General features: G+C 36.0%; 7 protein-coding genes across 7 annotated transcripts; 4 read left to right on the forward strand and 3 right to left on the reverse strand.

The window, feature by feature from the left end:
• The first annotated feature begins 227 nt into the window (after positions 1-227).
• LOC135798274 (choline dehydrogenase, mitochondrial-like) lies at positions 228-2,190 on the forward strand. Its single transcript, XM_065311063.1, has 2 exons — positions 228-631; positions 682-2,190. Exon 2 carries the CDS (start codon positions 828-830, stop codon positions 1,671-1,673), a length of 846 nt encoding a protein of 281 aa, XP_065167135.1. The 5' UTR covers positions 228-631; positions 682-827; the 3' UTR covers positions 1,674-2,190.
• On the reverse strand, positions 2,181-14,485 carry LOC135798275 (uncharacterized). Its single transcript, XM_065311064.1, is given in 11 exon segments — positions 2,181-3,514; positions 3,579-3,991; positions 4,049-4,196; positions 4,253-4,458; positions 4,518-5,574; positions 5,978-6,417; positions 7,453-7,591; positions 11,679-12,494; positions 12,497-13,311; positions 13,368-13,503; positions 14,006-14,485. Coding segments are annotated over 11 exon segments (5,481 nt in total). The 5' UTR covers positions 14,109-14,485; the 3' UTR covers positions 2,181-2,306.
• Positions 14,486-15,461: 976 nt separating this feature from the next.
• Cdk4 (Cyclin-dependent kinase 4) lies at positions 15,462-16,873 on the forward strand. The gene is given in 5 exon segments (XM_065312187.1): positions 15,462-15,774; positions 15,840-16,238; positions 16,241-16,472; positions 16,536-16,671; positions 16,726-16,873. Coding segments are annotated over 5 exon segments (909 nt in total). The 5' UTR covers positions 15,462-15,722; the 3' UTR covers positions 16,816-16,873.
• Positions 16,874-17,430: 557 nt separating this feature from the next.
• On the forward strand, positions 17,431-18,618 carry LOC135798276 (androgen-dependent TFPI-regulating protein-like). The gene is made up of 3 exons (XM_065311065.1): positions 17,431-17,776; positions 17,843-18,213; positions 18,314-18,618. Exons 1-3 carry the CDS (start codon positions 17,615-17,617, stop codon positions 18,480-18,482), a joined length of 702 nt encoding a protein of 233 aa, XP_065167137.1. The 5' UTR covers positions 17,431-17,614; the 3' UTR covers positions 18,483-18,618.
• Positions 18,619-19,525: 907 nt separating this feature from the next.
• Positions 19,526-21,223, forward strand: mEFTu2 (mitochondrial translation elongation factor Tu 2). Its single transcript, XM_065311135.1, has 4 exons — positions 19,526-19,950; positions 20,015-20,268; positions 20,324-20,927; positions 20,982-21,223. Exons 1-4 carry the CDS (start codon positions 19,635-19,637, stop codon positions 21,170-21,172), a joined length of 1,365 nt encoding a protein of 454 aa, XP_065167207.1. The 5' UTR covers positions 19,526-19,634; the 3' UTR covers positions 21,173-21,223.
• Positions 21,157-24,526, reverse strand: LOC135798325 (endoplasmic reticulum metallopeptidase 1-like). Its single transcript, XM_065311134.1, has 9 exons — positions 24,160-24,526; positions 23,765-24,104; positions 23,323-23,703; positions 22,976-23,269; positions 22,696-22,922; positions 22,459-22,639; positions 22,215-22,399; positions 22,008-22,160; positions 21,157-21,944 (listed from the first exon to the last, which is right to left on the reverse strand). Exons 1-9 carry the CDS (start codon positions 24,391-24,393, stop codon positions 21,309-21,311), a joined length of 2,631 nt encoding a protein of 876 aa, XP_065167206.1. The 5' UTR covers positions 24,394-24,526; the 3' UTR covers positions 21,157-21,308.
• A 59-nt stretch (positions 24,527-24,585) lies between these two features.
• On the reverse strand, positions 24,586-26,178 carry LOC135798327 (dnaJ homolog subfamily C member 1). Its single transcript, XM_065311136.1, is given in 4 exon segments — positions 24,586-25,140; positions 25,143-25,379; positions 25,382-25,723; positions 25,788-26,178. Coding segments are annotated over 4 exon segments (1,248 nt in total). The 5' UTR covers positions 25,917-26,178; the 3' UTR covers positions 24,586-24,600.
• Positions 26,179-26,565: the final 387 nt, after the last annotated feature.

A 26,565-nucleotide genomic window follows, 5' to 3' on the forward strand; every position in this document is an offset into this window, starting at 1 on the left:
ATTCAGGCGAAATATCTCCGAAAATGTGATTAAAACTATTAATTTTACATTGTTTTATTAGTTTTACTAAAATAATGTTACTGCAATATTGTTATTATCAAAAGATTTGTTCTTAATTTATGTTTACGCGTCTGGTTGTTATAAATTTACGAAATAGCTGATAAAAAATGCTCTATAAGACGGTTTCGAGAGTACACTTTGGCATTTGAATAATTGAAGTGCTGCTGATAAGTTATTTCCATTACTAATAAACTAATGGCGATGGTTTCATAATTATAATAATATATAAAAATAAATACAGCGATAAGATTCACGACATTCACGAGTATAAAAATTGTGTAATACCACCTCAACCAAGCACTAAATTTTAATATTTCCAACTGGAAAAATGGCGCTTTCCGTCGAAGCGTTGAAATTTCTTGCATTTATTGCAACTTATCTGAATCAATGTCCGTTGTATGATAGAAGTAGTTACCAAACGCAATGCGATCTCAGCGCGAAAAATAAATATGACTTTATTATTATTGGTGGAGGATCGGCTGGAACAACTCTGGCCTCACGTTTAACAGAAAATCCTAATTGGAAAGTGCTTTTGATTGAAGCTGGAGGTGTACCAAGTCAATTATCAGAGGTAAAAAAAATTTAAAGTAAAAAAAGACAAAATATTCCAAATATTTGTAGGCCCCAGCTACTTTCATGGCTTTACAAGGCACAGAAGAAGATTGGCAATTCAAAACAGAACTTGGTAACCATTGTCTAGGTCTCACCAATCAAAGATGTAACTGGCCACAAGGAAAAGCCTTAGGTGGGGTAGTACTATCAACGCAATGTTGGCTATTAAAGGATTCAAACGTGATTATGATGAATGGGCCAACCTGGGCAACACTCGTTGGAGTTGGGATAATATAAAACCATACTATGATAAAGCCTTCAAACAAATGCAAACATCAACCTATCAAAGTCCAATGCCTACAAGGGCAATGGTCTTAGCTGCCGCGGAAGCTATGGGTCTACCCGTAAATGACCACAGTGTCCATCTTGGTTACCAAGATATTAATTTAACCATCAATGCAAACCAAAGATTCAACACTGCTAAAGCATATATTGTAACCGCAAACAAAAGACGTAATCTTTGTGTGATGACCAACACCGCCGTAGAGCGTGTGCTCTTTAGAAGAAGAGATGGTCCCAAAGCAATTGGGGTTCTTCTTCAGAACGAGCAGAAACTCTACGCTTCTAAGGAAGTGATTATGTCCGCTGGTGCAGTAATGTCACCACAATTACTAATGCTTTCCGGAATAGGCCCCAAATCTGTCCTGCAACCACTTCGAATTCCTCAAATTAAAGAACTCCCTGGAGTTGGGCAGAATCTCCAGGACCATTTGATGTTCCCCGGATACCTGGTCAAGATCCCTCATTTACCTATTGCAGTTGACGCAAAACAATTCCTCGAAGGTTATTGCCAGACAAAAGATGGTCCCATTGGACAAATTGACATTGGTGAAATGGTTGGATGGATCAACACCAGAAATGACTCCGAATACCCTGACATTCAATACATGCATATGACAATGTTAAAGAAAGATCAGATTCTCTCCCGTTCTATGTCACAAAATTGGGTTTCAATGAAGTATCAGCAGATAGTATTATGGCCGAAAGTGCCGAGAATCTAATGATGACTTTCATTGCAATTTTATCAAAACCAAAATCACGTGGTCAGATTCTCTTAGCCAGTAATAAAGCTAAAGATGCTCCATTGATCCATCCCGGATATCTTACAGATGAACATGATGTAGAAACTATGTTAGGTGCCATTAGACATTTAAATCAGTTAGTGAGCACCGATGCTTTCGCTGGTTCCAAAGTTGTAGACTTTGAAATCCCCAATTGCAAACACTTAGAATTCAATTCGAAAAAGTTCTGGACTTGCAGTTTGAGGAATTTTGCTACTACTCTGTATCATCCATCAGGCACGTGTAAAATTGGTAATGATAACATGGCTGTCGTCGATGAAGATTTGAAAGTTCACGGCATTGATGGTCTCAGAGTTGTGGACGCGAGCGTTATGCCACTGATTGTTACCGGGAATACCAACATGGCCGTGATTGCTCTTGCAGAAAGAGCAGCTGATTTGATAAAATCTAGCCATTAACACTGACCGTTCGCAAATAAATAAAATGTATACTTAAATATTTTAATCACTACCAATTCTTAATACTTTTTACTACTCTAAGTATTACTAAAACTTACTTGGTATATAAGCGCACATTATATTATAATACACTTAACCTGCTAACTTGAACATTTTAGAACGAAATGTTCAAGGACCGATCGGTTTTGTTTGTCCGCACGATATAACTCTTTTTGTACGTCGGCACTGTTAGTGGCGCTAACTCCTCATGCCCCTTCTCCACTTTTAACGGAGATGCTCTTAGCTCATGCGTTGACAGATGTTTTGTGATATCTTGTATAGATAACTGTCTTGATCTACCTGATCGATGAGATCCCGGGGAATCTATATTTGCTATCCCTGAAGACCCCGAAGTAAAGAATTTAGGATGTTCATGATCATTACGATGAACATGTCTGGTATTTACGCTTTTATTATTTGTGGAACCATCTTCGGAAGCTGCGTCAATTTGATCCGCTTTGGTTTCATTGTTGGTTTTCGTAGAATTCTCAGGTTGAGATTCTTCTATGTTTGCTTTATCTCTGTTTCTATTTCGTTTCGAACTTGTTGTTTTGTTTGTTGATGTGGTGTTGACTTTACCATCTTGAGTGAAATTTCCTGGCAGTGGTACTTGTATGAGAAGATTAGTATCGTTGTTGATTTCGTATTTGATGTCTTTCAGAGTATTGGATTTTATGATTGTGATAAGATTATGAATGGCGTTAATGCGTCCATCTTTCATGCGGTCGTATTTAAATTCAGTGGCGTTCCCAGCTTCAGGTGGTTGCTCCTTGTGGAGATATGACACAGGCCAGTAGCGAGGTTCTCCAAAGCCTCCAGGTTTCGGCGGATCCAGGAACTGACGATTGAATTCCGATTCATATTCGTTGAGACTTGGCATGTTTGGTGGGATGCGAGGACGTTGTAATGGACGATTGGGTCGGAATGGAGGTGGTCGCGGTGCGTTCGAAGGCAGGAAACCATCGGCATAAGGTGGTGGGGGATCATAGTTTGGATTGTATGAGGGTAGGTATGGTTTTTGAGATCCACGGTGTCCAGAACCACCAGGACGACGTTGTGGGGAGTAGGGATAGTATCTTTCACTACATTTACGCCATTGCGTGCGTTCTGGACCAACATAACACCATTGATAATTGTAACCTTCAGAATACCCACATTGATGATCCGGACGACAACAGTAATCCCAAGTTCCGCGATCACCTCCTTCAAGGTCGCAGTACCAGAAACCAGCATCTTTGTTTTCACGACAAAGGGAACCACGACGACAAGGCCAACCACTTACCGAGTAGACTCTCCAAGTGTCCAAAGCAGTAATAGGTCCTTCTGTTAAATTAAAAAAAAAACACATAAAAGTAGTAAAAAAATTGTTTCAGTTGTCCTAGATTACCATATTTTCGTATATCATAGAGATCATCTCTGCCGTGGCCGTTTTCATGAGCATGGGTACCATGAGGACCATCATGCGGATGTGGTCTTAATGCAATCAATCCATGACCATGATTTGCTCCCTGATCTCCTCTAAAACCAGAACCATATCCTCCACCATGACCATGGCCATGACCATGACTCTGGTTTGGAATATAGTGACCACCTCCGCCTCCTTGACCATAACCACCTTGACCCTGGCCTCCTCCAGGAGAAGGGTTTGGAGGATTACCTATACTCACACACTCAGGATTGTAATGGTCCCATGCAAATAACCACGAATCAGAATCGGGAATATAATCTATGTTATTAAGTAAGTCCCGTTGAAGAATATCGGAAAGATCACAGTTGGGTTCACCACGTTGAGGTTTACTCCTATGTGCAACAAAAATATGTTACTCTTTTCAAAAGTAAAAACTAAAAATTAATTACCTATAGCTGAATGACATGCACTGGAATAAACTGGAATGTCTAAACTTGGTACACTCTGTTTTACAATCCAATTCAGACGTAACCGTCAACGATTTCCTAATCGCAGATGGTTGAAGTCGCGCAGGTGTGCCGTAACCTACATAACAAACTAAAAAAGACAAATTATAATTTTAATAAATGTGAGATATTTAAAAGAAATGTTACGTTGATCAGTTTTTGCACCAACGATAGGATGATCCTTTCCTCGAACGGCAAAATGATTAGGTTCACAGCCATGTCCAAAACTTCCACGCTCATAGATTTCGAAACCCAATTCGCTCGCAAATTGTGTGTTTGGATCTATTTCTTTGAAGGGCCAATCAGTAAGCAGACAATTCTCAACTGGGCCTCCAATAACCGGAGATCCGTATCTGTTTTTAAATATTATATTTTTTTAGATATTTCTCAAAGAAATTAATAAAATTCCTACCTGAAACTGAATCCCCTACATAAAAATATTGTTGATCTAAGGCAAGCAAGTTGACACTCCACGATGCTCTTCACCATGGTGGCTTCCCGTACAACTTTCTGATCCAATCTCTGACCACTCCTTGTATGCCAGAAACAATCAGAGTGTTCTTTTTCTAACGGAATCTGTTCCTCGCACTTTTTACGATTATTCATTGTATAAATATCAAAATCTCTATCAGGTTCTAAATCTGTATAAAAATCTAACTGCTTGTAGCTTCTCTCGCTGAGATAGCAATTATCAGTAGGGACACTTGATGTCATCGTGTATCTGTACGCATATGAATAACATTGGAAATCTTTCTCCTTAAAACACAACGTTTCACATTCGTAAATATCCGGAACAGAGTAATATTTCTTCACTATGATTTTATGCAGACGGAAACCCGTGGCCGTTCTTAGAGAACACTCATCTTTAAGGAAATTATAACCACTATGTTTAGAATCACCATCTTTGTGTTCCAAAGTGTCCCCGTTTGTATGAGGAAAGTTATCTTCTGATATCGGAACATTTGAATAGTCATACCCACTAGTTCCCCCACTACCTGACGCAGATCCATACCCACTACCTGTTGATCCATATCCTGATGGTTTAGGTTGTCCGAAATTATTTGAATTGATGGGAATCACAATACCAAATGTAGGTCTTGTTGATCCATAAGTTATACCACCGTAGGACCCACCATATGCATTCCCATAAATCCCCCCTGTCTCCTGCCCATATCCTCTTGACCCACCAATGGTATTCCCAGGTAAATAACTTGGTTGCTTTGGTAATAAGTCATACCCTGGTTTAGGAGCGTAAGTATCCCCAGCTGGTATATCATACGGGGCAGGAACACCATTACTCTGACCATGCCCATACCCATTCGATTGTGTATGACCATTGCCGTAAGACCCCCACGAATTGGAACCCGCTAGTCCCCACTGGTTGCGATCATGCGCGGGCTTCCGGTCTGGGAGGTATGAAGGGGAGTCGCGATGGTTGTTAAAGTCGTAATTGTTGTGATTGTGATAATCTAGAACGTTAGAAGTTCGAAATTAGTAAAAGCGAAATTAGTAAAGTTCAAAAAATAAAACGCCTTTGTCTTCCAACTAGTTTTTATTTATAGTTTTTTAAATTATCATCAAAAAGTACAAAATTTCCAAACACGATAGTCAATCACACAAAAAATACTATCTAAAATCTATGTGGTGCGTCTAATTCTACAAATGCGAGGTGTTCAAAAACTCCAAATCGTGCCCAATTCCAAAAAGTGCTCAAAAGTCACAAATGTACAACAATAAATTATGGCGCCATTGTTTTCTTTTGTACTGTTGACATAATTCCTTATAGGTTTATAAAAGTGCATTGTTCTAGTCTACGAATCTAAAACTCTATTCTATGCTCCACCCAGCACGAATGTCAAGGACACCTCTTACCTCCGCCTCCAGGCCCATAATGTCCATGCCCATGATGGTCATCTACCCGCCGATTATCAGGGAGATACCCTCCTGGACGTCTCCGATCATCATACCTATCCTGGTTTCTATCAGGATATCTGGGATAATCTAAAGGTCTAGGAGGCAGAGCAATTGGGCGTGGCTCCGGGCGATCCCGATCATATCCTGAGTCTTGTCTACGATCAGCGTAAGGATTTCGGTCATAATCGCGATCTCTATCTCTATCCCTATGCCGATCACGGTCTCTATCACCAAACCCATAACCAAAACCACCTCCCTTACAATCCGGATAACCATTCCGGTCTTTTTCGTATAAATCATAATCGGGATCTGGGTAAATATCCCGTATCATATCCATGCGGATCATTGGCAAGTCCAACAATTCGCAGTCGCCATTACCACGACCTGATGGATCCAACCTGCAGCAATTTAAAGTTACGTCATGAGTCACAAAATAATAACAGTAACATGCACGGCTTGCGTAATCACGATTCAATTGAGGAAGGTCTTTTTGCACATGGAATGTATTGCATGGTCATCACGATTATCTTGCGCGACCTTGGGCCAGTGATGATGCACACTGGCGACAGGACAAGAGATGCGTGTTCATTTCCTCTTTTTTTGTGTGTAATTTCTGCGATAATTTTTGCAATTTTGCACGCTGTGGCATTATGTTAATGCATTTCGCGTGCTGAGCATCACTTTTGTTTTTTTCTGTATCCGTTATAATAAAAACAATCAGATGAGTCAGTTGTTCATTTGTTTCACTTTCAGGATGTGTTTACGTGCATGATGTATAGACATAAATGTTTTGTATTATCTCATCGTAAATGACACGTGCGCAATAAAAGAATACAAGTGAAAACCCGTTATTTATGACAAAAGATTTTTTTACACACTAAATAACACAATTAATTGTTTTATAATAAAAAAAATCGACATTGAATTTATGTAGATTTTCCTTTTCACGCAAATTTTTTGTTTTATATTTTGATAGTAAAATTTTAAATTAAAATTTAACTACTTAAAATGTTATAATGTAAAAATCATTAAGTATTATGTAAATTCAATGTCATTTTTAATCTTTTCTTCTTTTCACCTTCTCGACACATTTAAAGTGGCAAGCTTAACACTGCAGATGTTACTAATTAAAAAATCATAATTATTCCTCTTTTGTTTTGTTGCTTTTCATTTCAATTTGCGCACAAATTAATTCCAAGCGCGCTCATGATCTCCGTGCCAAAGAACTTTTGTTTTCGTCGTTTGTTCTTCGCGAAGGTGTGAGACTCAAGTGTGAGCTGGCGTGTAATTCGTTAAGTACGCTGCAGCTAAACGTATAACTGTGACTTGACAAAAACAAAAACAACTATGATCATTACCGATGTAACCGATGTGAAGTACAGACAATAGTCAAACGCATAAAACACATAAAAATCTAATTTAATTTAATTTACCTGTAATTAAAACCTTCGCAAACAAATCGTTTCTCGTCCTGGCACTCCTGCTGACAGTCTTCGACCCTGCCGCAGGATAACGCACGTCTCACAAGACTGCGAGTAACACGTTTTCCTGCAAGCGCACGTCGAAAACAAGCTGAAACACAAAAAAATCAAATTTATAAATTACAATTTTCCGTTGTTGGTTTTTGCTTGAATGTGTTGCAAAAATTTACAATTAACCCGAATTAACTTTGCCACCATGTTCATGTCTCATTTATGCAAAAACACGCCTACATTTTTTTTTTCGTTTGCAAGAAGTATAAATTTCTATTCGTCTGGTCTTAATTCTGCGTTTTTATCGCCACCGTTTTAATACGTCTACTTCTACTTTTAATAGCAAAGTTGTGTTTGTTCAGCGCTCAGCATTGTGGGAATTTGTTTATTCGCCACATCATTGTGTTGCATTTCGCGCGAGCTCGAAACGAAATGAAAAGTGTGCGCAGTCATCTATTAAGGCCATAAACTTGATATTCTTAACATACAATTTATATTATTTCTATTTAAACTATGTATGCACCTTTGCAAATGACTTTTATATTAAAATTTAATAAAAATTCGCCTGTGTAGGTAATAAGTTTTAACAATTAAAAAATATTAAATTTGTATAAAAACCCGTAGTTTTAATTTTTTAACCTACAAATATTTTGTTTAATGGCTGACCCCTTCGATATATTTTCTATTTAATTTTGGGCAATTCTGCGTAAATAGTCTGCTCTAAAAGTCTAAATTCAAAATTCAGTCATTATGGTGCTTCTCTCGTGTTGGTTCTGAAACAATGAGCACACGAGAGCTCTAGATGTGTGAGGATGATGTAAATTACTTTCTCTTATGCAATGGCGTCTCGCGCTTCGTCCGTAAAGTGTGTGCCCATCGTTCTCATTCATTCGGCCGCACAATAAATACAATAACTAGAGTAGAAGTTTAAACTCAAACACAAACACAAGCTGCAAGAATAACATAAATCTGTAAATATTTGCCAAACGTGTAATGTGATATAATCGACACTTGATTTTGTAATCTCATCCGAAATTTTTAGGTTATATGTTAAGTTAGGTTAAGAAACCATTCATTACCTTTGGCATCTTCGACTATAATAATTCGACTCGGCAGGTATCCGCATAGGATGTGCGTGATCGAACACGAAATTAACACTAATATCACAGCGCACCGAATACCCATCGTTGTCATTGTCTTCGCAATGTCTTTTTACGCTAATACTCGCCAAAAAGTCCCACAAAATCAATTTAATTCACTTAATAATTATTAGTAATTAAATTAAACACTAAATAATTGCAATGCGGGATAATTGTGACCGGTGGTAACACAGTCGGCCATTTTGAACTTTTATAAACTTTGAAATTGCGATCGCATTTTCTTTAATTCGCGTCAACACCCGCACAACACTCGCGCGCCGCGCACGTGAACCGACTAAACGCCTCTCGCCGAAGACGCAAAAGAAGGTTTCGATGCGTTTGAGCCGTTGCGACGACGGTTTTCGAAACGTTTGCAAAATGAAACGCGCGCAATTTCCCAATCGTACGAACGCGCGCGCAAAACAAACGAGAGTGATCCTCGATTGTTTTCAAGTCTTCTTAAGTTTTAAGGCAGTGTTTATGGGCAGTAGATAGAAAATGTTTATTTGGCAAATTATTAGATGCTACTGGTCGTCAGCGTTTGACGCCGGCGGAATTTATATTCTCGCATTCAAGGCGCGGGCAGCGTTTGTGGCGGTGCATTCTTTTCAAGGCGATTTTACTATTGTACCTGCCTACTCGCATCAAACAAAAACAAAAACATCTAAAACTATAAAAACATTAAATATAATAACAGAAATCAATGCTATTATATATAACAGCCCCTAAAAATAAATTTAAATTGATTTTATCTTCAAACATAACCTCAACTCAAAACTAGAAAATCCTAACCTTAAAATTTCATGTTTTACATTGTGAATGCAGTTGTTATATTTGTTCAGGTTGACAATGCGTTTTCAGTGCGTTTGAATGCAAATCTAGGCGAGGTTACAACAACGCGCATCAAATTAATTGTTCTCAAATGCGAAACATGATCAATACCCGTCCGCGAACGCATTTTATTATTGTACAAATTGTTAATTCCCGTTCACGTCCGTCCCATAATGTGCTGATGCAAATTGTGGGAATAATATCGACGCCGCATTCGTCGAGATCACATCTACGCCCGAACGGATGTGGATTAATTAACATGTGCGTATATTCTAACTACTAACATTATTAACAATCAGCAAGTGATGAATGATAAATTATTGAAGCGTTTTTTTAAACAATAAGTAATTTTTCCCGGAAATTAACTTCTTTACCAAAACATTTTTGAGTGATTAAAGATATTCATTTCTTCCGGAATTTCTTGATGTGATTTTAACGTCTTTAAATGTGCCTCGGACTTAACTCCAACTTTATCGCCTGTGAGCATACTCGTAGGAGACAATGGTTTAATAAACCATTAAAAGTTAAAGTTGACAATGAACTAAAGTTAAGTTGAGATGTGTGAGAAGTAAACATGTACCGGGAGACAAAAGTGACATTTCTTGGTGTGGATAATTAACGTAAAGAACAAGAAGAACCTCCAACAAAAATGATAATAAACAAATAATTGAGGGCAATTTTCTCATGCGCGTAAAGTCTGCGTGATTCTGGAAAATGCGCTGTGATTTACAAACGTTTAGCGTGGCATCTGATGACTTCAGTCACTCTCAGGAAGAACTACAAACGTAAACCTTGAATTATCATAGATTTTTGAGTTTTATGAACTGAATAAAACATCAAAATCATATCCGAATTAAAATTTGTGCTTAAAAATTGAATGTAAACTAAAAATTTCACTCGCGATGTTGTCTTGAGCTCAATTACAATTTTTTTCAAGTGTCGCAATAACAAAATGAAAAATTAGCCTACAAAACCTTAAAAATACGCGTTAATTCATTAATTAACGAAGCGCAATTGAAACAAAAGACGAAATTACCACCAACCGTGCGTTTACATCACATTGTTCAATTGATCACAAGTTAAACTTGACGCAATTCAAGAACGCACTTCAAGTTCTCTTACAAAACGTTTTTTTGTGTTTTCAAGAAGGTAACATTAGTCTAATGAGCCAAATTCAATTAATTCCAATTAAATCTAAGTACTGATTCAGCATTGAAGTATCAGTTTTGTCATGACGCGCTTAATTAGTAAATTACAAGTAAACGATGCAAGAATATTGCGTAATGAATAAAAATAAGAATAAAGCGTTGAAAATTTGTGATTATTTCATGAATAATTAACCACACCTTGTTAGGCGAATGATGGATAGCGTTTTCAAAACAATCCGCACGCTAATAACATGTTTAATAATATGTTTAATAATGGTTTGTGTTGCTTCTCATTAATTAGATTACGTTCGCATTTAAATCTGGTTCAACATTCAATTTTAAGCAATCCTCAACTCATCTTTGGGTATTTCTGTTGTTTGTGCTGCAATTGAGACTTTGCGATCGCAGATCGCAGACATTGAGGCGAGTTGAGCTGTGAGAGTGTGAGACAAAGTGATTTTCATTGCGAAACAAAATGATTCATGGCCGTTACGGTCGTTTCGCTCGCTCTTTGCTAGCGGCGTGGATCGCGTAGAATTAAAGATGAATGAATGTTTTCAGATTTGATTCATTCCAGGAAGAGATTCTGCTCTATCATTAAGTCAGAATCGCAACAATCGCATAGCAACAAAATGCTAATTAAAACATAACCTAACCTAGCTTCAAATAAATTTGACAGTTAAATACTTTTAGGTTATATTTAAGTATTTATTTCTTTTGTTAAATAAAGTTTCAGTTGCAGTGTAATCGCATTGCGTAAATTCTGTATTCGAGTTACAGCTCGTTGGCGATTCAGTGTTTTTGCTGCGTTTTTGCTACGTTTTGCATTCGACTCTAATGTCTTAATGATCATCAATCTTCACTCTACGCGCGGTGTGTTGAGGTCTCTTTTTCTACATGCATCAAAGCCTGCTCGATTTACTTATGCGCCAACCTTGACTCGGCGGCACAAAGAGAGAATATGCAAATTTTCGACAAGTTAAACAATGCCCAAACGGATACTTAAATTTCAAACCGGCGAGAAAATCTAAATCTTCAACTTAATCAATAATGTTTTTCGTTTACTAACCTGGTTTTAGCTCGGTGATTATAGATGTAATTTTCTCCCCGTTTGGACCAAGGGATTGCGAGACTATTGGTCCAGTGTTATTTCTGTGTGGAGGACCTAGATTGTCTTGTCGACGGTTTCCACCATAATCAGATTCTTCAGTAACGGGTTTTACTACGTTTTCGTAGTTTACGTTGGGGTTATTTGAGTCGTAGGGACGATTGATGGTGTCCTTATCCCAGTTGGGTCTATATTGATTAGGTTCTTCATAACTGGTAGGTCTAGGTCTACTAGGTCGTTCGTAAACAGGTCTTTCTTCAAAGGAAGGTCTTTGTGGTCTGTCATAGCTCCCTGGACCTGGTCTATCTTCAATATAATCTGGTGGTGGTCTAAAGTCTGATGGTCTTTGACCATACCCACCATCAGGTCTTACAGGTCGTTCAGGTCTATTGAAAGGTCTTTCTTCATAAGTGGGAACCATGGGTCTGTTTTCTGGTCGGAAATTAGGAGGTACATCAGGTCGTCCATTACCGTATTCATATTGTGGTCTCCCAGGTCTACTAAATTCCATCTCAGGTCGGCTTGGACGATCCCTGTCATCATAAGATGGTCGGTAATATCCAGAAGGCCTTTGAGGTCTTTCAGGACGGCTTGGTCTATCAAATTCAGGACGTGTTTCATAGGATGGTCGGGAGGGTTCATCAAAAGGAGGTCTTCCCATGGTCATTCCATATTCATAAGAAGTTATTGGATCCCTCATAGGATCAGGTCTTTCATACCCACCCCAGGATTCAGGGCGTAGATTATCAAAATGTGGTTTGAATTCATCCATCATAGGATCAATGGGTCTATAATATCCAACACCTGGTCTAAAACCAGGTCTATTGACTTCCGGTCTATTATAAAACACCTCATTATCAATTGGATCTCTAGGGGTTTGTAAGGTTTGTAAGGCCTTGAAGGTCCATCATAATTAGAAGAATCATAACCCCCACCGTAGGATCCACTATAAGACGACCCATATCCAGACTGACCTTGGTATAACCCACCTGGTCGTTCAGAACCTCCATAAACAGGCCTGTCGGGGATCTCATTCACAAATGAGTTTGATACACCTCCATAGGAATCAAAACCAACTGGTTTAGGTCTAGGTCGTGGACTTTCACCATAAAATGGACGCTCATTTAATGGTTCATTCACAGGTCTATCTGGTCTATCATAGCCACCTGAACCTAGAGAATTAGCAGTCAAAGCAGAAGACAATCCAGTATAACCCGGTCTGTTGGGGTCTGGTCTAACGCTGATTAATGTAGTTTGAAGGGTACCATGAGGTTTTCTTTGTGGGGGCTTGTTATTATTATTATTATTATGACCATAGCCGCCATTATTATTGGAACTACTTGACCCACTGATAGGTTTGTTAGGTTTGAAATTATCAGGTCCATATGGTTCAGACCCAAGGGAAACACTAGGTATCTCATCAGATTGTGGAGTTTCCGTCGAAGGTTTCTGCTCGATGACGAGTTTACAACCTAATTTTTTAATATACAGATCAAAGTCTTCATCTAGCAGAGTACCAATTGGTTTGAGATCTGCGGTCTCCCGGATAACTTTTTTACTGAGCTCACAACTAGCGTTACCTTTGACTCCAATACTGAAAATTTTTTAATAATAATTTTAATTGGTTTTTGAGAAGTTTTAAAAACTAACCCAAAACTAAACGTTTTACACATATCTTCTTCTTTTGTACATTCTCGTTGACACTCAGGTACGGTTTTAACATCTAAAGTTTTGTAGATATCAGATTGTTTCAATCTGTAGCCGATTGCCTGTCGTTCAAAGCAATCTAAAAATAAAATAATCATCAATAAAAAACAAGGTTTCAAAGTTCAAATATTGACCGAATTATTGCTTTATGCCCCGAGGAATTGTTTTAGTAGAGCAGATCAGCATTCATTTGCAAATCTTCGCAAATTTACAGTTAGTTTAGTTTTTGAACCACAAATATTTCATTTAAAAACTTTTAACATGTTTCAAAGTGTTTGAAATTGATGCAATCCTAATGTACTGAAAAATTGTGCAATGCAACTTCCGCCCGACGCGTATAAACAATTTAATTCTTGTAATTCTTGTGCGATTCGTGTACTTTTAATTATTTTCAATTACGCCCAGCACTATAATACAATTACAGGTTGCTATATTTTGCAATATTTGCTATTTTCTTGTCTAAACTAAATAAAGACGTAAAAATTAAAAATTTCAACATCAAAATCGTGAAATGACAATTAAAAAAACAAGTTTTTCAAAGTGAAAAACGTGTAAAAATTAAAAATTAAATATTCACTTACCATTTTTTATAACAGTCACTTGACTGTCAATTTTCACAGCTTCATTAATCGTGATAAATGTTAATAATATAGCACTCAATAAACTTTTATATTTATGCCGCATTTTTACTCCCAATTAATTATCGTACAAGTAAATAAATAAATAATTTATACGATTCCTTTGTTTTCTTGTAACGTTTTGAATATTTACCACATTATAGAATAAATTAAATTTGTTGTTAGATATTGTTTAAATCTTAAATAGCGCACTTGTTATGCGATCCTCCACTGATCTACCACTGACCCGGCGTTTTTCGAGCGTCAAACTTTTGTCTCTCTGAGAACCAACCGCCCAAGTGGCTGCAGGAAGTCCCAACTCTACGCAAAGAGACAAACACACAACAAGACACGAGAGAAGACACACAGCAAGCGCGTTCTGTGCGGCTAGTCGCATGCTGATATCTGTGGGTAAAATCAGGTAGCATGAGTATTTTATATCACGCGAATAAAAACTTCCTCGTGTTATTACTATTTACTATTGCCTATTAGAGGCGTTCTTTAATGGTAATCGCGCGTCGGAACGAAACCAGTTGTCCAGAACTTTGCGAAAACGAATTTCATTACGCGCACATTAGCGTTCGCAGATTGCGGCAATCGAAAATGTAAATGTGATACACAAGGTTTTTCAATCAAGATGATTAATATTTTTAGAACGAAAACCTTAATAAAAACACATGCATTAGGAAATCCTCAAAATGTTGACTTTGCACTAATGAAAAACTTGCAGTAGATTAATGAAAGGAAGCGCGGGAAGGTTCTTTAGATAATTTTTTACATTGCATAACTTTAACGACAAACAATTGAGCAAAAATCGTCCATTACACTCAAATTAAACCCTAATTAAAGCACATGAAATGTTACATCACGTAAATTGTTTCGTTGATTGTCAAATATCAAATCGTCTTCAAGAGAAACAAGTTTATATTTCGTACGTGCGACGTCAACTTTGTGATTAATTTAATTATCTGAATTTGCGGTCCGAATTCGATTCTGCCGACGTTCGCGTCGCCTTAGGTTAGTCACCTTTATGTGTAGCGTAGCGCGTTTTTTGCGTATTTCTGCGTTGACGGCTGAATTAATCCACTTGCGGGACAAAGACTTGCCGAAAAGCAATTAATTACTTAAAGGCGCATTGGTAAAAATTTAATTCGCAAACTTCCGGTGTTATTATTACGGTTTACGCATTTTTTAAACAAATTGTGCAAATAAAATTAAAATCTGAGAAGTAATTAAGTTCTCATAGAAAATTAACATGATATTAGTTATTTTAATGTAGTTCAACATAAAATAATAAAAGTAAACACTAAAATTTTATATTTGATATCTCAAAACACGTTTTGTTTTGTTTACTTATTTTATTTTATATAATTTTGTTTCATATAGTGAACGGTATCGCCATCTAGTAGAATTTTTCGAACTATGAAACAAACCTTGTATACAATTCGCATCAGCTCAAAACTGGTTTATCGCATGAATGTACACACCTAGCAAACGTACGTTAATGAAGATTGTATGCACTTGTATGCACAAACTAAAATAAAATAAAATAGGTACTTATGACATGCTACCAGTTGCATTGGTTCCAACGGTTTTAACCGACTTCCAATAGACTAACCTACAATAACCACTTGTTGCTTCATACAAACACTAATCACACAAAATATAACACAAAATCAAAATGGATAACAGAAAACCGAATTCCTATGAAGAGATTGGCATTATTGGCACAGGTATAACAAAAAAGCTATTATCTAATTTAATTTTATTCATAAACAATTATTTTTCATTGAAATAGGTGCCTATGGAATGGTATTCAAGGCTTATGATAAAAACACCAATACCTATGTTGCCCTCAAGAAAGTAAAGGTCCCACTGACTGAAGATGGTGTCCCAATGAATACACTTCGAGAAATAGCACTACTGAAACAACTAGACTCCCATGAACATCCCAACATAGTAAGATTACTGGATGTTTGTCATGGTCAAAAGCTAGTGAATGAGCTAATCATGTTTCTGGTTTTTGAACACCTTGAAGAAGATCTGGCTTCATATCTCAATAAAATACCCAATAAACATACTCTGGGATCAGTCAGAATCAGACAAATGGCTGAAGAAATCCTCAAAGGTGTAGATTTCCTGCATTCACACAGAATTATCCATAGGGATTTAAAACCACAGAATATTTTAGTCTCAAAAATGGACATTTAAAGCTGGCTGATTTTGGTTTAGCTAAAAGTTATGATTTTGACATGAAACTGACTAGAGTTGTGGTTACATTATGGTATAGAGCACCAGAAGTGCTCTTGGAAGTATCCTATGCAAGTCCAGTTGATGTCTGGTCAGTTGGATGCATTATTGCTGAGCTATATTCATTGACACCACTGTTTGTGGGCGAATCCGAAATTGATCAGTTGAATAAAATATTCAAGTATGAATTCAACTACATCCTGTGTAATATTATTATTTTATGTTTTAATTTGTTTTTATTTAGAATTTTGGGTAAACCAGAGGAGAGTGAATGGCCTGCTGAGAATCCAGTACAATATAATTCATTTGAGGTGAAGAATCATGTTACTATCAACAAACAAATCACGAATTTGTGTGAGAATGCACATGATTTGATTATGGTGAGTAAAAACAAAAAACTTGTGTTTGATGTAAAATTAATGATTTTTTTGCAGAGTATGCTTAAGTTTGACCCTGCGAAAAGAATCAGCGCGTCCAAGGCGTTAGTTCATCCATATTTTACAGAAGAACCTCTTAATTCTTAATTTATCTCATTACTTTTTTACTTTGATCTGATTTTCAATAAAAATATGTTTTACTCTTGATGATTTCGTAGTTAAATGTCCTAATTCGCAGAAATAATCATGTAAATGACTCGACATACAAAAATTATCGCTAAAGACGTAACATTTATTAGCACAAATGATAAAATACGATAAGAATGGCGCATGATAATAAAATGAACCGGATTCTGTGCGCGAGTGACTAATGATAAAGAATAATAACGCAAAAAATGAGGACGAAATAAACTTATGTAATTTAAGTCTCTTTTCACGTCATTCCACTAAAAATCATTAATTATTTCATAATAATGCGGAAATTACAGCAAGAATATAGCACGTGTTTGATGATAACAAATAAAATTGTTTTGAATGTTTTGATTTATCTCTGGATTCACTGTCTAGTGCGTTCGCGCTGTGTTTACGAGTCATGTCAACCGTTTGTTATCTAAACGCGTAATTCGTAATCGGCATCTGTCTGGGATGCCGATATAGCCGTTACATTAATTATATTATCTCACATTTTAATATATATTTCGACGCTACACTCGCTGCAAGCGAGAAAAATCCATGTCCGGTTCACAGCCACAGCCACCGTGATAAGGTTTTTTTACTCTTAAAAAAAGACGCTTGTTTGTTGGGCGAGCGTATTGAAAGTGGTAGGCATGCGCAGCGGGCTCAATCGGATTTATAAACACAGGGCTTGTGAGTTTCAAGCGAGTTTACGCCGTTAACGCAATAGAAGTTTACTTTGTGCGCGAAAGTTTAATTTTAATTCAAGAAAATGAGTAAAACTTGTTTGATTTTTCACTCGGTTGTGCTGGTGCATCATGTGGTTACTATTTATCACATGAATGAATTGTCGACGAGTTACATGAAGTTTCCCGATGGAAGAACAAGAGATATGTTGAGTGTTGGACCAAGATTTTTCACTAGTTGGAATATTGTAAGTAACCATGTTTAAAAATACAAAAAACATAAAATTTACTTATTTTTGTTAATTTTTATCAAGGGAATTCAAACTATTTACTTTCTCATCGCCCTTTTACTCGACTTAACGCGTTTCATGAAAGAAACAAAAGCAATTGAAGAATATAAAACTAAATTAACCAAATTCAATGGATACCTCTACAATGTAATCATGTTCCCGGCAACTCTACTTGTGTTTATTGCCTTCTGGGGAATGTTTTCCATCAAAAGAGATTGGGTTTTGCCACAGCAGCTTGAAGATGCTTGTCCTGTTTGGCTCAACTCTGCTATACACACGAATATCATCCCTGTGCTTCTGGGAGAACTTTTAATTTATGTTGGGGAGATGCCACGACCGAAATTCAAGACCGCCATGATTATTTCAAACTTTTTCATGGCCATTTATACATTCCAGTAAGTAATTAGTCAGAGTCGCACGTAAAACAGTCAAATGTTTCAAAAACAACATTTTTGTAAGTAATAAGTACTGATAATAATGAATGTGTTGTTGCAGATATTTAATGACGTATTATTCCTCTGGTTTGTGGATGTACGGAATCTTTTATGATGTAAATTGGACTCTGCGCGGTGTTTTAGTCTTGAGTACTTTTGTTATATTAGGCGCATTCCTCAAGATGGGATATTGGATCCAAAATTATCGAAATCAGAAGAAATTTGTATAAATTTTCGAATATTTTTTAAACATTGACTTGAAACAATCCAAAATGTAAACTACATTAGTTATCGAATGTTTTGTATTGCACGTATTTATAATTTACAAATAGGACGCAACGAGAAATAAACTTATTTTAATATAAATTGTTATTGATATTATTTAATAAGTACTAAATTATTAGAAACCCAAACTAAACTAATTAAATAATGAAACATAAATTTACGAAATTTATAATTGAAAATTATAATTCACTTACTAAAAATCAGCAGAAATGTGCACAAATGTTACAGTCTAACACGTATCGACTTGATAAAAACTAAACATATCAACACTGTTTATCAATTCGGTTCGCACACAACTTGTTTGTAAATATTGAACGGAAGAAATCAAATTTTAAGACATACTGCGCCATCTGTTGGCACTTTTATAATAAACTACAAGAAATGTAATTTATTAGATCCTAAACTATTAAAAACTCAAATAAAACTAACTAAATTATTTAAAATTAATTTAGAATAATTTTAGAATAAAAATTTGTTTCTCTCAAAATAATTATTTAAATCATAGTTCATTGCAAAGCAGAATAAAGTTAAAACTAGCAGAAATGTGTACAAATAGTACAATCTCGCAGGTATCGACGTGATAACAACGAAATATATCAACACTGTTTATCAAAGTGGTTGGCATTGAACGCGTGTGTAAACATTACAGAAGAAAATAAGATTTTGGTACACACCGCGCCATCTGTTGGCAATTTTATAATAAATTGCAAGAAATGTTATTAATTACATTCTAAACTATTCAAAACTCAAATAAAACTAAATAAATTATAAAAAATGTATTTATATTAATTTTAGAATAAAAATTGGTTCCTATCAAAATAAATATTTACATCGCAAATCATTGTAAAGCAGAATAAAGTTAAAACCAGCAAAAATGTGCACAAATGTTACAATCTAACAAGTATCGACTTGATAAAACCAAACATATCAACACAGTTTATCAAAGTGGTTGGCATTGAACGCGTTTGTAAACATTAGACAAGAAAAATAAGATTTTGATACATCCGGCGCCATCTCCTGATTGCTTTATCAACGAAAAAGGTAAACAAGAACCCACATGATTCAAACTCAAATATTATCACATTAAACTCATCAAAATGTATTACCTGAAGACAATAAAAACAGGATTCGCACTTTTTAATAAACTAATAACACCACAGTTTACCCACAAACAATATCTCCAACTTTATAGGAGGCATAACCTCTTTGAAGTGCATCAACAAAAATATACAATAAACCGATATTTTTCAACAAAAACCGACAAGAAACATGTAAATGTTGGAACAATTGGTCATGTAGACCATGGCAAGACAACTTTAACAGCTGCCATTACAAAAGTCCTTAAGGAAGATGGACTTGCAGATTTCATCTCATATGATGAGATTGACAAAGCCCCAGAGGAGAAAGCCAGAGGTAATAGAAGATAAAATTTATATAAGATGTTAAATAATCTTATAATTGAATTGTTTTCATTTAGGGATTACAATTAATGCTGCCCATATTGGCTACAGCACTAAAAAACGACACTATGCCCACACAGACTGCCCAGGACATGCAGATTATGTAAAAAATATGATTTCTGGAGCTTCACAAATGGATGGAGCTATTCTTGTAGTTGCAGCTACAGATGGTCAAATGCCACAAACAAGAGAACATTTACTGCTAGCCAAACAAGTTGGCATCACAAAAATAGTTGTCTACATCAATAAGGCAGAAATAGTTGATAATGAAGTAAAAATTTCAAAATATTTTTAAAAATCACAAATAATCCGTAATTTTATTTAAGGTTTTGGATTTGGTTGAATTAGAAGTCCGTGAATTACTCACAGACTTTGGTTTTGATGGTGATGGCTCACCAATGATTCGCGGATCAGCTCTGCAAGCTCTCGAAGGAAAAGACACCGAATTTGGTGTGAAATCAATTCGTGAATTACTAGACTCCATTGATAATTACATACCAGATCCGCAAAGAGACTTAACATCCCCATTTATGTTACCAATAGACAATGCTTTCCTAGTTCCCGGTCGTGGAACTGTTGTAATTGGGACCATAGCAAGAGGAACGCTTAAAAAAGGCGAAGATGCTGAACTGTTAGGTTTCGACGCCCAGATTAAAACCGTTGTAAATGATATTCAAGTGTTTAAGAAGAGTCAGCCAGAGGCAAAGGCCGGAGAAAATGTTGGTGTTCTACTCAGAGGAGTTAAATTGAAGACAGTTGAGCGAGGAATGTTACTCTGCGCTTTAAACAGCGAAAAAGTCAGCAATCGATTCAAAGCGAGCGTGTATTTCCTCACACGCAGTGAAGGCGGACGCAGTAAACCAATTATAAGTAAATATATACAGCAATTATTCAGTAAAACATGGAATATTGCTTGTCGAGTTGACTTGGGTACGTTTTTTATAAAGTTTTTGACGATATTTCGATTTAAATTGCGCTTTTCAGATGAGAATGTGAATATGATTATGCCGGGAGAACATGGCGCTGTTACCCTAACCTTACTAAACTCAATGGTGATGATCAACGGCCAAGCGTTTACAATCAGGGAAAATAATGTAACTGTTGCTACCGGAATCATAACGGAAACTTTACCTGCCGTTCATATTATGACTACTTTAAGTAAATTGAATGTTTAGAATTGTTATATTTATAAAATAATACTTTAATAAATCAAAATCTTACCGTTACGTCTCACCGCCTGCACACAACCAATTTTCTGACATAACCTTTATGTTTTAAACTTGGTCATAACCATCTTGCAATGTATGTTGCCTATATCACATACGATTCGTAGTTTGCCAATGATGGAGTTACATCTGCCCAGTCAGGAAATTTCTTAATAAACTCATCAAACTCTTTTGTAATTGTTTCCTGCCCTTTTAGATGGTAATATTTACCAGAAACAACAAAGTCCATCAAGGGTTTGTTGATATTATCTGCTTGTATGTCCATGGTAAACTCTAAATTCGTTTTAATTTTACCATAAACATGATTGATGAATATTAATTCATCGGTTGCAATGTCATGCAAGCTGGTTTTTAAGATTGTTGTGCCTGTTATAGGCCGAATGAAGACATTCAAATGATCAGGGCCTTCAACTGTAAAACTATACTGTTTTACATTTGTACTAAGAGTTTTTGTTGTGTAGGTCATTGAAATTCTTTCATTGATGACTGCTTTCGTGAAAGGTTTCCATGTGCTTACTTCAACAGTTTGTATCATACGTGCAGAAGAAATAGGCATGCCACATGCTGGATATTTCTCACAATCTTGAGAAATATTATAATTATCATTTAGATCCAGTTCATATTTTACGCTGTCGGGCGAATTGCGATCGTTGTTCAACATAAAAATACCTGATTGTTCTTCAATTCCACCAGAAGCATCGTGATGAATGCGATTGGTGTGCTGTATAAAGTTGATTGGATTTAATAAGCATTAATAATAAATATTTACTTGTATAATACTCACATAAATCGTAAATCTCTGCGGAGTGGGTGATTCCCGATCACCACTATATGGAAAAGCGCCATTTGACACCGCAACAATAAAAGTTATTAAAAACCCAGCAAACATAATAATCGGCAACATATATTGCCTCTTGACTAGCACACTAAATGTTAACTGCAAATGTTAAGTCAATAAAACAAGCTCACGCATAAAAATTGTTATACTTACATAATGAGAAACAATTAAAAGTAAAACTAACACAGTCAGTAAACCAACAATCATTTCAGGATTACGATTTGCTCCGATTCGCCCAGTTATTGGAATGAAGAGTGAATAAATCTCAACAGCAACGTACATCGACATGATTGCAGGCAGAATGGTAAAGATAAAAGCAGTTATTTGCCATTTTCTAGCTAAAAATCCACCAAAATCAATAAAAACATTCAGAAACTCGTAAAAATTATAGAATTACCTGTATGTTGCCATTTTAGAAGTAAAATAATAACACTTGCAAGAGTATTGAACAAAACAGGCAGCATAATTACGTAAACACTTCGAATTTTCAACAAAGTCGCAATAAAAAGCACAAAAGTCCAGATTAATCTATTCATGTGCATTTGTATCTGACTTTGAGTACCCAAACTTTTACCTTTCTATAAAATAGTAATAATTTAACATTAACTTAAATAAATTTTAATAAATCACTTACATGTGGCCCAAAATGATTAAAAATCCACATGACACCAGTAAACGCACCAATAATTGGTGCAACATACAAACCAAAGACAATGATTGGTGATCCATACCAAGTCATTGTATTTTTAGTAGCATCAATTAAAAGAGCAATAAGTAGTGCAAGTCCTCCTGCAATTACCCAACTACCCAAAATTGCCAACGTTGTCAGAAATAAGTATAAAAAACTTGATTTGTTTACCCCTGAAAGAATTCTGTCAATTTTTATAGTTTATACTTTGTTATTTTTAAATTACCAAGCTGTAAATTTCTTGCAGACAAAATAGCGACCACAAGTGATGCTAAACACACAAATAAATTCACAATATATGCAGCAAGCATCGAATAACTGATCAAAAACCAGTTAAAAACATCAAAATACACCATTTTATCATCATCCGTAGCAATAGTGTCTGAATCTTCCGCTAGACTCTTTACTAAAGCCAATAAATTACTACCAGCATGTTGAAACGATCCCAGAGGTAGATCTTTAAAGTTATCATACTTTGTATGATACCGGTAGCCATTTTGTGCAAACGCCATGTCATATCCTAGGAATTTAATAATTTACGAAATATATTTGAAGTACTTTACAGTTACCAACCTGATAATCCACCGAAATCTCTAAATAATCGAAAATCCGTGTCAGATGGTATTACATTACTCTGAAATATCTCCTCGCCTGCAGCCTGCGCATATGGATACGGTACAGATAAATAATGAGACAATAAATATGAAGAACCCTTGGGGCCAGATTGAAACATAATGGCGCGTCCGCCATGTCCGGAAGCTTCTAAATTAATGATAATTTTACAAGTTTTCGCCCATTTATGCTGCGTAATGAACCCGTGTGCAGCCTGCAGTGGTGATTCTTCAGCGCCATTGAATAGAAAAATGATATTCCGTTCATATTCACGTTTAGTTTGTGTTAATTTTCGTAAAGTTTCCAACATTACAGAAACCATAATGCCATCATCACAAGCACCTTTAATATTTGATACAAAATTTAAATTATGATGATAACTTTTGAAATTACAAATTAATACCTGGACTTGTAGGAACTGAATCAAAGTGAGCATTAATTAAAATACTCTCTTCAGTATTCTTTCCATCAACCTTTACCACAATATTCTGTACATTTGCATAGGAATTAATCAAACCATTAGGTACAAAACCAAGATAATAAGCACCACTTGTCACTTGTATATCTTTTGTGATAGTGTAACTATCATCGGCATCATTTATAATATTATCTATAGTTGTACTTAGATAATTAACTGCTTCAATCTCATTTTGTTTGCTGCCAACTACTTTGGGTCCAATGTCAGTTAATCCTTTAAGAATGTTTTGCGCTCTTTCAGCTATAAATGCATCTGGATACTCATTCTGCAATCGCATTAATGCAATTAATAAAAGATGATTGAATTTATGTTTAACTTACTTCATCTGATATCTTGTAAGCACTTGGAAGTGATTTATCCAGTAAAAAAACACCTCCATATAACATACCCAATAACGCAAGGATGGCAAATGCAAAATACGTGGGTATTTCGTGAATGGAGTCTTTGCCTTTGGAAGACAAACTGATTGATGAAGAATCAACAGTTTCTCTTCCACCGGCTTCCTCTGCATTCGAGCCTGTCATGGGTAGTAATTGTGATCGGCGTTGTCTCATTTCACACTAATGTGTAGGTAGTAACAGGTAGAGACAGTTGCAATCACATGTTTACGCGTTTTACACATTGCACCTAAGATAACAACTGAATTACATACCAACGCAAACGTTGATAAACATACTTGACAAATGTAACCTACAAGTATGCAGGATATAATTTAAAAGGAGTGGGAAGTTTTGAATTTAATAATGTACATGATAAAACATTTATTCTTCCTTCTTCTCCTTCTTTTTCTTAACTTCAGCCACCAGTCTCTTATACCTTATCATACACTCCTCTTTACTTTTGTCAGGAACTAATTCAGCTATCCTCTCCCATCGATCAGTGGCTTCCTTACCAAATTTCCTCAGAGCATCCTCCAAAGCTTGTTGTTGCGCGTTTGACCATGGAGTTTCTTCAACACCTTTTGTTTTTGTTTTTACTTTGACTTCTACAACAGGTTCTTCTTCCTGTTGTCTGGTATATCCATTGGCTTTCATTCTATTAGCCATAAACGTGACTTCCGCGACAGATCGATTCATACATTGTGCGATTACTTCCCAACGCTTTGGAGTACCACCTGGATATTTCTTTACAAGTTGTACTAATTCATCTAAATCATCATCTGACCAAAAACCACCACTTACAGGTGGTGGCGCAGGTGAATTACTATCTGAATTGTTACTATTACCATAATTTGCTTCAAAAGTAGGACCTTCTGGTATTTCAAACACTTTTTCTTCTTTTTCGGTTGTGCGGCTTTCCGCGCGGCAGCTTCTTCTTCTTCTTGTTCATCTTTGAGTGCTTGTGCGGCTGCCTCGCGTCGTTCTTCAATTTTTTCATTCACCAATTCTTTGGTGAATAGTACAAAACTAGGGATTGAGATTACAAACATGAAACTCCAATATGGTATTTGGAAAGGCAAAGTATTGAATACTGAAGGCTTTGGAACAGTTTCAATTACAACAGGTGCTTCTACACTTTGTGTTTTTGCATTCTTTTTACCTTCTTGGGTTTAGCAACTTGGTCAAGTGTGTAAATCTTTTCTGCATACACTGCCCATGCAACAATATACTGCCCAACAGTGATAATCAAGAATATAATCAAAGCACCTTCCAAAATACCAATTTTCCTCACTCTTCTGTAGTAGAACATTGCAGACTTCCAGTTGGGCAAACCATTTATCAAGACATCGTCGTAATAACCGCGTTTCTTCTCATCTTTTAATACTTCATAGACTGAAACCAAGTTCCTGAACTGCATTGCTGCATCTTCATGTGGATTCTTGTCAGGATGCAGGACTAGTGACAACCTTCTAAAGGCTGATTTAATTTCTTTCCCTGTTGCGTTCTAGGTGTTTGTAACAATTAATATATTAATACTTGGATTTTTTATTATTAAAATGTAGACTTACATTGCTCAAATTGAGCATTTGGTAGAAATTCTCCTTGACTTCCTCAACCACATCAAACACTTCGAGTTGTTCATTTTCCCAGCAGTGGCAAGTCGCGAAGAGAGCCAGGAATACAATGATGGTCCTCATATTAATATTAACTTAATATTAATTACTAATTACTTGATGCAGTTTTGGTAAACATACTGCACAGATTCGAAAGTTCTGCTTTATTTTGGAAGACGTGTGAAACGTCTGTCACGTTGAGTTGGCCAAAATATACATAACCTTCCCTTGCTTTTAATGTTTAAAGCCTAATTTAATAAAATATACTTGTAGTTTACTAAAGAAAACGTTTACATGATCTAAGAATTTTTTTATTATATTAATTCATAGTTGTTTGGAGTTTAAAGTCCATAATTCAAAATATTTAAGTAAGTTTAATTCTTGTATAAACCGCGAGATGTCGCTACAATGCACTTATTTGCGTTAAATTTTTTGTTGGTTTCTCCGCGCGATTTGTTTGTTTATATCCGTTGTGGCTACATAGAGATAAATAAAAATATTGTGTTTTTATGAGATCACGCGATGCATGCATCTTATCTCAATATAAATCTTTGGTACAACCAGAGATGACGCTGCGATGCACTTATTTGCAATAAATTCGCATTGTTGTGTTTATGCACAAGTTTATTTAGATCTACGAGTTGTTTCTTTGTGGTAGTGAGTGTGCATTACTTTAAAAGGTAATGCTCGTGTCTGTGTGAGCTCTAGTGTCTGATATTTATCAAGCACGTTT

The sequence above is a fragment of the Atheta coriaria genome, unplaced genomic scaffold (assembly GCF_025399875.1).
Source record: "Atheta coriaria isolate IRGN ID8LTWV9N9 unplaced genomic scaffold, Caltech_Dcor_3.1 hic_scaffold_9_pilon, whole genome shotgun sequence".
Lineage (NCBI taxonomy): Eukaryota > Metazoa > Arthropoda > Insecta > Coleoptera > Staphylinidae > Dalotia > Dalotia coriaria.

Excerpts from the sequence above, each read along its gene's own strand:
- LOC135798276 (XM_065311065.1), top strand. The coding sequence starts at position 17,615 with ATGAGTAAAACTTGTTTGATTTTTCACTCGGTTGTGCTGGTGCATCAT. Across the intron at positions 17,777-17,842 it reads TTTTCACTAGTTGGAATATT|GGAATTCAAACTATTTACTT; the intron begins GTAAGTAACCAT and ends ATTTTTATCAAG. Across the intron at positions 18,214-18,313 it reads ATGGCCATTTATACATTCCA|ATATTTAATGACGTATTATT; the intron begins GTAAGTAATTAG and ends GTGTTGTTGCAG.
- LOC135798325 (XM_065311134.1), bottom strand. The coding sequence starts at position 24,393 with ATGAGACAACGCCGATCACAATTACTACCCATGACAGGCTCGAATGCA. Across the intron at positions 24,105-24,159 it reads CTTACAAGATATCAGATGAA|AATGAGTATCCAGATGCATT; the intron begins GTAAGTTAAACA and ends ATGCGATTGCAG. Across the intron at positions 22,161-22,214 it reads TTTTAATTGTTTCTCATTAT|TTAACATTTAGTGTGCTAGT; the intron begins GTAAGTATAACA and ends TAACATTTGCAG.
- LOC135798274 (XM_065311063.1), top strand. The coding sequence starts at position 828 with ATGTTGGCTATTAAAGGATTCAAACGTGATTATGATGAATGGGCCAAC.
- mEFTu2 (XM_065311135.1), top strand. The coding sequence starts at position 19,635 with ATGTATTACCTGAAGACAATAAAAACAGGATTCGCACTTTTTAATAAA. Across the intron at positions 19,951-20,014 it reads CCCAGAGGAGAAAGCCAGAG|GGATTACAATTAATGCTGCC; the intron begins GTAATAGAAGAT and ends GTTTTCATTTAG. Across the intron at positions 20,269-20,323 it reads CAGAAATAGTTGATAATGAA|GTTTTGGATTTGGTTGAATT; the intron begins GTAAAAATTTCA and ends ATTTTATTTAAG.